The sequence below is a fragment of the Alosa sapidissima genome, chromosome 5 (genome assembly GCF_018492685.1).
Source record: "Alosa sapidissima isolate fAloSap1 chromosome 5, fAloSap1.pri, whole genome shotgun sequence".
NCBI lineage: Eukaryota > Metazoa > Chordata > Actinopteri > Clupeiformes > Clupeidae > Alosa > Alosa sapidissima.
In genome coordinates this window covers 6,325,376-6,335,375 of record NC_055961.1, presented here as the reverse complement: position 1 = coordinate 6,335,375, position 10,000 = coordinate 6,325,376, and the positions used below count along the sequence as shown (strand labels likewise).

Genomic DNA, 10,000 nt, shown 5'->3' with positions numbered 1-10,000 from the left:
GATAACTATAGCAATACTGAATGATAATTATAAAGATAACTATAACAATACTGAGTGAGAATTATAAAGATAACTGTAATGATACGGTAACAGTACATGAATTATCATGAATTCATGCATGAATTAATTCATGATATATGCATTACTTCATTCCTTTATATCTTACGAATCATCAAGAATTTACATGAGTTCATAGTCTCTCATTCATGACCTCATGCATAAACAACACATCAACTAAGACATTGGGTACATCATTATGATTAATGATTTCTTAAGCATGATCATCATGCTTAATTGCTCATGAGCTCATAATGTCTGTGGCCCCTCAACTAAAGTATTGAATAATGACATGTGTTTAGAAAACTGCAAAGCTGTGTTCAAATCAAAATTTGAGCAGTGATGACCAAATTTTTGGCAGAAAAAGAAATAATCATGATCATGCTTAATAAATCATGATTCATAATGATGTGCCCATAGTACCTAATGCTTCAGTTGATGAACTGTTTTTGTATGAGGTCACAAATGACAGACTATGAACTTATGTGAATTCCTGATGATTTAAGAGATATTAAGGAATGAAGTAATACATAAATCATGAATTAATTAATGCATGAATTAATGATAATTCATGTACCCTTACTGTAAACTGTTACCAACAATACTGAATGATGATTATAAAGATAACAACGATAAAAGCATCCATCCACACTGATGACGATAAGCAGATATCACACAGTGCAATCCAATCAAGCCAGATTAAAAGACACAACCACACAAACAGTTTCCAGCGCATTCCATTTCCAACACAGTCTCACTCCCTACTCGTCAAAGGTCTGACGCATAGGGTCAAGGGTCCTTGGCTAAAATTTCAACGAGAAAGGTGTACCTTCTGCGTTGTTTTCCGACGTGGGGGTCCGTCAGATAGACATTCATGTTAATCCCTCGTCGTCAAATATAGACGAAAGGAAATAAATGTCCATCAAAGGTGATGCCGTCAAAGGTGATGCCGTCACGTTAGACTAATGATTTGTTTGAAATGATCTAAAAACAAAAGTTGCAGACCTGTTCTGGAAATACGTGCATTAACCCACTCGACTGTCAGACAACGCTATCTGCTTCGAGTAGGCCTATTACGTAGGACTGTATAGTCCTCAGTACACAGTACAGTACAGTACACTCCTCAGTTCTACTCGAAGCAGATAGCGTTGTCTGACAGTCGAGTGGGTTAATGCACGTATTTCCAGAACAGGTCTGCAACTTTCAGGCAGTTCTGAGTTTGAATCTGGCCAGGAGCAGAGCCTATTATAATGAGCGCATACGGGGAGTAAAACGACTGTTACGCGCTGTTACAACTGTAGGCTACAATGGTCGCAATACAGAAATATGCGCGTGTTAGTTTAGTTAGAGATTATTGTTATTATTATTATTATTATTATTATTTTACCTTACGTTACCTACACCAAAGCTGAATAAAATTATGCAAGATCAAAGTAACCTAAGGTAGCCTATGGCTCTGATGGTCTGTGATTTTTGTTTTTAGATCATTTCAAACAAATCATTAGTCTAACGTGACGGCATCACCTTTGATGGACATTTATTTCCTTTCGTCTATATTTGACGATGAGGGATTAACCCTTTAGGCGCCAGAGTTTTTTTTTTTTCGAAACGTTCGATTTTGACATCTTCATTTCAAAAGGCTATATCTTAAAAGTGATGAGATAGAGACTTTCTGTAAATTAGAGAAATATTAAGGATGACCCAAAGTTTATGTAGGGATTAAATGTTTATATCTAATGTGCATATTATGATGTCATATGGTGGCGGCCATCTTGGATTATAGAATTTTCATGAAAAGTCGCATGTTTGAATGATAAATGCACCACTTCTTTCTCCCCAAAATGTCCCTCACCTTCTGTATGCTATATTGCACAATACTGAATGCTCAGGTAAATACTAAGTAGTAAACAAACTAGGTAAATCATTACTAATAAATGGCAGAAACAAACCAAATGCATGTAGCGGTAGGCGCCTTTTGCTGTAGAGATTTTCCATTTACTACATACAGTAGGCACTCTGATTCCATGTATGGGGCACATATATATTATTCAGATGACACACAAACACAAGTAGACAAGACCTGTTTAGTTCAAAAGCTCACTTGCCACGGCAAGGCACAGATCAGGAATGAGATGACGAGACAAGACAAGAGACAATGTTAGTATTTGTTTTCTTTTTGTTGTTTTTGTTGTTGTTTTTTCTTAGCTGACAAAGACACACACATCACAAGGACATGAACACACAAAAAAGAACACATATATGTCCTAAATGGTCAGGGAAATAGATAATCAACAGTGTAAATCATTACTAATAAATGGCTGACAATTTCTTTTTTTTTATGTAGCAGGCCTTTTGCTGTAGAGATAATGACTATCCATATCCATATCTTATCCATACAGGGCCGGCATTCCCATCATCTTGTGATAATGGCCTAATGGCTCTCCTGCCCCGTGTCACCACCTCTGCTCCTGTTGCGAGCAGCATGGCCAGATCTGCCTCGCGCTCACGTCGAGTGGAGAGAATTTGCGCAGCTCGGACTAGGCCTACTGTCATTCTCATTGCGACTCTCCACACTGCCTCTACGTTCCCCCCTAACTGTCCTATGAGCACTTCGACCTCGTCTAACATACCCAGTGGCATTAGACAAAGGCTCCACCACGTTACTGTCGCCGCGACTGCGGAGAGGCACACGTTCAAAAGACAGAAGCTAGCGCTATGGACATTAGGCTACCTCCAGCCTCGTTCGCCACACCACTAACACCCTGCTAACTTCCCGAAACATTATTCCCACCAGTGACATTGGGCAAACGATTCAACGTTTGTGCTTGGTAGGGTTGGGTACCGAAACGCGGTACCAATAGGGCACCGGTTCCGACGTAAGCGGTAGTAACCAGACCGAATAAGAACGAACATTTCGGTGCCTCATTTCGGTGCCTGAATTTTTTTTACCGCCCCCTGGTGTTCCGGTGTCAACTTGCGTGGCGTCAGTACCGCTACTCAGCACACTTGTTGATCAGAACTGGTAGGTGAGAGGATCAGTGAAGATGCCGAAAGCAAAACGCTCAAAGGTTTGGCTGCATTTCACTTCTAAGGATGCAGACTCTGCTACATGCAACAGATGCCACAAAACATGTGCATGCAAGGGAGGTAATACGTCAAATTTAATGAAACATCTGGCGACACATGGAATTTATTTAAAAGCTGAACAGTGCACCGTCTTTAAAAGCCTACGTGATGCAAGGCCAAGCACTTCAGCAGCCGCAGCCAGTGTCGGCCTCGCCGGACAAATTGAAGAGAGTCCCAGCCCTGCCAGTGTGGTGGTGGACATCACCGATGATGATGATGACAGCAGCAGCCTTTCCTCTTCGGGTAAGTCTAGTAATTTAATGCCAACCGCAAATCATGCATGTCAGTCTAGCAAACATCATTGCCATTCAACAGCGTGAGTGAACGTGTACTATGTCCACTCAGTGTCCGCTGACTTTCTGCTTAATATGAAACTTATAACAAGTTGTGTATGTATGCAAAATGTTTTAACTAAGTTTCAACACCAGATTTAGCAGGCGCAATTTGCAACTACACAGGGACGCAACAAATAGGTTAGCTAAAGATGGTAGGCTAGCTGTTGCTACATGACCTGTGTTCGAGGTTACACCTGGCTTACACTCGATATACGACGCTATACTGTGTATTAAATATTTCTGCTTAGTGTCAGATATTTCTCTGCTTAAAGTAAAAGTCATAATATGTGAAGACAAAACGTTGAACTTCAGTGTTTTACATCAGTATTAAGCGGCGCAATGTTTAGTTTAATCAGAAACGGTAGGTTGGTAAGGTATAGTGTTTGAGGCTATATCGAGAGGGGGAGGGGGACAATTGTTCGAGGCTACTCCTATACCTGTGTTTGAGGCTATATCGATAGGGGGAGGGGGACAATTGTTGTTCGAGGCTACAGCCTACTCAATCCGAGGCTACTCCTATTTATCGAGAGGGGGAAGTGGGGTATAATTGTTATGAGCTGTTGAGCAGAATAGGCTGTTAGTAGTAACCTGAAGAGTTTGGTCTTATAAACAATTGTGTTATAAACAATTTTGATATATTTTTATTTCTGGGTTTACCACAGTGACTCCTTTCACCCTGGCTAAGAAGGATGCACTAACCAAAGAAAAGGTAGAGGAAATCCACAGGGCAGTTACCAAATTTGTGGTGATGGGGCTTCATCCATTTTCCACGGTGGAATCGCCATCTTTCAGGTAAAAATGTGGGCTATATCAAAATAGAATTTCCTTGATGCATGTGTAGGCCACACCTCTGTACCATGAAGATATTCTGTGTACAAGACTAATTATATCATGTGTATTTTTTTATAAAGGGAGATGATCACTGCTCTCAATCATAGATACCAACCACCATCCAGGGATGACATTTCCAACAGGTTTATACCTGCATGGTATTCTGTTATAAAACAGAATGTCATCAAACAGCTGGCGCAGGTCATCAAAACTGCAATTACTTGCGATGGATGGACCAGCGTGGCACAGGACCACTATCTAACAGTGACTGTCCATTACATTTACAAGGGCAGCATCCAGCAGAAAGTGCTGAGCACTGAAGCAGTTTATGAGTCCCAGACAGGGCCAGTGGTGGCAGAGGAAATCAACAGTATTCTTGAGGAGTTCCAGTTGACTGGAAAAGTCATAGCTGCCACAGTAGACAACGCATACAACATGGATGCTGCCCTGAGAAACTTGAAATTTTTAAAAGTTGGGTGCTTTGCCCACACACTCAACCTGGCAGCACAGAAGGTGTACGGCATCCAAGCTGTAACTAGGTGGTGTGCAAAGATTCGCGCAGTGGTGGTGTGGCTGAAGCGCTCCACCATGAGCAAAACTGTTCTGAGAGAAAAGCAGCGACTCCTCAGTAAATAGCATAGATATCATTTTAAATAGATCTTGAAAAGTAATACTTTTAAGTATAAGCTATTGTTTATTGTAATTCAAATGTCTGTGCTTTAGATTTGCCAGAGCATAATGTTATCCTGGACGTGAGGACTCGCTGGAATTCTCTATACCTCATGGTGGAGCGGTTTGTGGAGCAGTTCCCTGCAATCCAGGCAGCTTGCCTTGATCAAAGGCTAAGGAGGCCAATGGAGAGGGACAGGTGAGGTGATGGACAAGAGGGTCACTTGCAACAATATCAATTTACCTTTTGTTCTTAACATTATTGTTTATTTTCCACAGACTAGAAAGGCTTACAGAGAGTGATTTTGAGAAGGCAGAGGAATTCATGAAATGTACCATGTTGAGGTACACCTCAACCCTCTGCGTGTCAAGTAACAAGTCCCCCACATGCAGCCAAATCATCCCAATCCTCACGAAGCTGAAGGCACACTATTCAACCTCCGATGATGACAATGTCTTTATGGCTGCTATAAAAGAGAAGGTCTGGGGAGATCTCGAGAAAAGATATCAGGTACTTTTCATTTGCAGCCAATATTTATGTTCACAAAGAAAGAAGGCAAACTACACCATTTTCCCCATTAGACACTAAACCATGTTTTCATTACAGGATCAAGACATTCAGAACTTCCTTCAGGAGGCCACTTTGATGGATCCTCGCTTTAAAGGAAGGCTGGAAGTTAGTGTTGCGGAAGCTTGGGATAGGCTTGAGAAAGCAGTGATTGACAATGCTACGGCAGCTCAGGTATTTTACTGCATGTTTGTCAGAGACAGTGTACTAATTGCTCATCTTTTTTCATATGCACTATGTCCATGCCCATGTTACAGTTTCTGTAATTAAGCATTGCTGTTTTATGGGCAATCTGTTTGTGTCTACAGCTTCCAATAGAGGACCCTCATCAGAGTGAGGCAGGTGAGGAGGAGGACCAAGGAGGCATACATGTAAGTTCAACCATATACTATCTATCTAGTCTACAATGAATAGTTGTTTTTTTGTGCTATACTAAACTTGTTTGTATTTTCCAGCCAAGAGGAGCTCACAAGATGTCAGCCTTGGAGCAGTTGTTTGAGGATGAAGACAGAGAACTTCTCCATACAAGTCAAACAACAAGCAGTGCCCTCTCCATCACAGAGCAGGTCCAGAAAGAGATGGAGATGTCCAAAGGCCTGCCAGCTATCCCATCTGGACAAGACCCTGTGGCCTGGTGGGCGAGTAAGAGGGATACCCTCCCTAATTTGTTTGTCCTGTCAGAGGTGTGCCTGTGTGTGCAGGCCTCATCAACCCCCTCTGAGAGGGTTCTCTCCTGTGCTGGGCATGCTATAAGCCAGGAGAGATGTCGCATATTGCCAGAGAAGGCCAATATGGTAATATTCCTGCAGAAGAATTGTTAAAAAAACTGATGTAAAGTGTCCTCACCAGTCACAAAAGCCTCTTTAAAGGTGCAATACTGTTGTGCAATATCTTGTTCTATATTTGTGTTTTATATTTTATATTTGTATCTATTTTAATAGTATTAATCTCCAGTAGCCTATTATTATATTGTTTGATACAATATTGTTTTATCAATGTGAATTTTTATTTTATATTGGTTTATTTATTATTACCATATGGTACTTGTATTTATTTTGTTTAAAGATTTAAGTTAATATTGTGTTCAATTTGGCCCTGGAAATAAAAGGGTATTGTTTTTTGACAAAGTGTGTTTGGTTTGTTTTTTTTAAGTACCGGTTTGAGAACCGTTTAGGCACTGGAACCGTTTAAAAAATACCGAGTAGGCACCGGTATCGGATAAAACCCAACCGATACCCAACCCTAGTGCTTGGTGTAAGCTAAACTATGGAGTAAACTCTCACTTTGTCCAGCTGCATCATTGCAAGGCAGGGACGCATCTGAAGCCTCACTAAACGAATCACCGTCATTTTCTGAAGGCAGATATTCCCCTTCAGAATCAGGGTCCGCGAATAGAAGACCCAACACTTCATTTCGGGTAAACTTTTTTGATGCCATTAGACGATAATCTAATGCAAATACTCGCTGACGTTGACAATATCGCTCTGACAAAGTGGCTCACACGCACACTAGCTCCGGTATTTTCACGCACTGATTCAATGCGCTGTAGCTAGAAAGTTTTGTTTAAAGCCTGCCTATTTTTCGACTCGGGGATGACGTATGACATGTCTGCCATCTAGTGGAGTGGAGGTCGAACCAAATATGACACCCTATTTGACTAAATCGGCCGTTTTATTCAGTACCGCATCTTGTCGACTAAAGTCGACCGTGGCGCCTAGAGGGTTAATATGAATGTCTATCTGACGGACCCCCACGTCGGAAAACAACGCAGAAGGTACACTTTTCTCGTTGGAATTTGACGCCAAGAACCCTTGACCATGCGTCAGACCTTTGACGAGTAGGGAGTGAGACTGTGTTGGACATTTCACACAAAGTATTTGGAGAATTCTCCCCAACGGTGCATCAGCAGAGTGTGAAACATTAAAGTTATGGTACACAGACAGAGCACATAAACACAATGAGACACCATCTAGGTGCAATAACACTCACACACACACACACATACACACACACACACACACACACACACACACACACACACACACACACACACACACAGTAACAACCATGATGAGACACCCTCTAGGTGCTATAACACACACACACACACACACATACACACACACACTATAACAAACATGATGAGATAACCAGCCATAACACACACGCACGCACACACACATGCACACACACACACACACACACACACACACACACACACACACACACACACACACTATAACAAACACAATGAGATACCCTATAGGTGTGATCATAACCAGCCATAACACACACACAGACACGGACACACACACACAAACACACCACACACACACACACATCGACACACGGACACACACACACACACACACACACACACACACACATACACACACACACACACACATATGTAATGAGGAGAGAGAGCTGTGCTCTACTTGCTTGTAAATATATGACGTCCAGGAAGTGGTGTAGCTCAAATATAATTACACATGTATAACCACATGTTTTAAATATGTAATTACACATGTACAACCACATGTTTTAAGTGGTGTTATTCACATAGTTTCCAGAATCGGACTTAAACATGCCTATGTGTGACTGATGCCCTCAAATATGAAAACAACGCAATGAAATGGGCCTGAGTGCTTCTGCTATTTCAAACATCCACAGCCTTTAGCACACATTGTGATTATGGACATCATATTTTACTGAAATGGTAATTAGGATTAGGGGTTGAGTTCTTACTTTAATTGTGCTGGTGACAAACACATAAACTAAGGCTGAATTCTGCTTTAACACCCCAGCTTGCTCAGTGAGTAAGGGGGAGAGTGCATACTACAGGGAGAGAGTATATACTACAGTGCATACTACAGGGGGAGAGTATATACTACAGGGAGAGAGTGTATACTACAGGGGGAGAGTGGATACTACAGAGGATACTACAGGGGGAGAGTGTATACTACAGGGGGAGAGAGCATACTACAGGGGGAGAGTGCATACTACAGTGGATACTACAGGGGGAGAGTCTACTACAGGGGGAGAGTCTACTACAGGGGGAGAGAGGATACTACAGTGTATACTACAGGGGGAGAGTGGATGTTTGAGTCAGGGTTGTGCAATTCGAATTGCAATTCTGCTTCCAGTTTGCAACCTCAATTGAAATGCAAGTGAAGTCAAGAATTGAATTGGAATTAAAGAGCCAGTTTCAATTCATTTCTGGAATTTTGCACAAGCCTGGCTTGAGTGGAACAGCAGTTAGCTAAACCCAAGGGCAGGATCTGTGAGCAGACAATGAGCAGTCTTAACACCACACACACACACACACACACACACACACACACACACACACACACACACACACACACACAAGGACAGGGTCCTTGACCAACATGGGCTTATGTGCCAGTGTAGACAGTGAGCTGTCAGTCTGCTCAGAGCAGAGGAATGTTCTAGAACTCCACAGAAATTGGGCCATCAGCATTCTGTTGCTCCTGACAACACAAAAGTATGCTGATGTGGTGGGAGAATGCATAGCAGTCGTCAGAACTACATTGAGTTACACATACTAGCTCAAACACACCCACTCGCACACACACACATACACACACAGGCAGATGCACATACACATATACATACACACACACACACGCACACACACACACACACACACAAGCAGACGCACATTCAGGAGTGCCTCAGCACACACTGCATCAGAGTTTATTGCCATGACTAAGTCAGGACAGTTAGCAGTTCCACATAAAAGCAAAAACACATACGCTCAGTTCAGGGCACAGCACTTGTTGGCTGTGCTCCATTAAGAACACATAGGCTCAGTTCAGGGCACAGCACTTGTTGGCTCCATTAAGAACTTTGTAACGAGCGCTCCCGTATGGTGCGCTTCATTTTGGACAACAGGGCCATTACAGTCGACAATGCTGTGGGGAACTGCGATAGCCCTGGTGTCTGTGTGTGCGCGCGACGCGCACGTGTGTGTGTGTGTGTGTGTTTAGTGTTCATTGTAGTGTGTGTGTGTGTGTGTGTGTTTAATGTTCATTGTAGTGTGTGTGTGCTATTGCCTGTGCATGAGTGTTAGTTTATGTGAGTGTCTTTCTAAACCTCCCAGTGTCTATGGACTGAGTGATATTCTCCATAAAAAAGACTGTGGTTTTGTAGAGGCCCCCCACCCCTCTCTTTCTCTCTCCCTTTCCTCTTCTCTATCCCTCTGTTTCTCTCTCTCTCTCTATCCCTCCCTCTCTCTCTCTGTCTCTCCCCCCCTCTCTCCCCTCTATAACAGCACCCAGCCATGGCTTTAGTATTCATGAGAGCATTAGAGAGATCATTAAATACTGAAACTCAGATTGTATACAGCATGTCATAAATAAGCTAAGGTTGCTAAATTAATATTTGCTCG

At 42.3% G+C, this 10,000-nt stretch overlaps 2 protein-coding genes across 2 annotated transcripts; both read left to right on the top strand.

The window, feature by feature from the left end:
- Window positions 1-4,214: 4,214 nt before the first annotated feature.
- On the top strand, window positions 4,215-5,465 carry LOC121709008 (E3 SUMO-protein ligase ZBED1-like). The gene is made up of 5 exons (XM_042092011.1): window positions 4,215-4,310; window positions 4,430-4,977; window positions 5,073-5,217; window positions 5,298-5,350; window positions 5,437-5,465. The coding sequence occupies exons 1-5, from the start codon at window positions 4,267-4,269 to the stop codon at window positions 5,463-5,465; spliced, it is 819 nt and encodes a 272-aa protein (XP_041947945.1). The 5' UTR covers window positions 4,215-4,266.
- Window positions 5,375-6,723, top strand: LOC121709234. The gene is made up of 4 exons (XM_042092458.1): window positions 5,375-5,529; window positions 5,626-5,760; window positions 5,895-5,957; window positions 6,042-6,723. Exons 1-4 carry the CDS (start codon window positions 5,479-5,481, stop codon window positions 6,405-6,407), a joined length of 615 nt encoding a protein of 204 aa, XP_041948392.1. The 5' UTR covers window positions 5,375-5,478; the 3' UTR covers window positions 6,408-6,723.
- The last annotated feature ends 3,277 nt before the right edge of the window (window positions 6,724-10,000 follow it).

What these genes read in the sequence shown, in the direction of transcription:
- LOC121709008 (XM_042092011.1), top strand. Translation starts at nt 4,267, where the DNA reads ATGGGGCTTCATCCATTTTCCACGGTGGAATCGCCATCTTTCAG. An exon ending in GTGGAATCGCCATCTTTCAG is followed by an intron (nt 4,311 to 4,429) that starts GTAAAAATGTGG and finishes TTTTTTATAAAG; the next exon opens with GGAGATGATCACTGCTCTCA. An exon ending in GGCAGAGGAATTCATGAAAT is followed by an intron (nt 5,351 to 5,436) that starts GTACCATGTTGA and finishes ATCCTCACGAAG; the next exon opens with CTGAAGGCACACTATTCAAC.
- LOC121709234 (XM_042092458.1), top strand. Translation starts at nt 5,479, where the DNA reads ATGGCTGCTATAAAAGAGAAGGTCTGGGGAGATCTCGAGAAAAGATAT. An exon ending in ATCTCGAGAAAAGATATCAG is followed by an intron (nt 5,530 to 5,625) that starts GTACTTTTCATT and finishes TTTTCATTACAG; the next exon opens with GATCAAGACATTCAGAACTT. An exon ending in AGGACCAAGGAGGCATACAT is followed by an intron (nt 5,958 to 6,041) that starts GTAAGTTCAACC and finishes TGTATTTTCCAG; the next exon opens with CCAAGAGGAGCTCACAAGAT.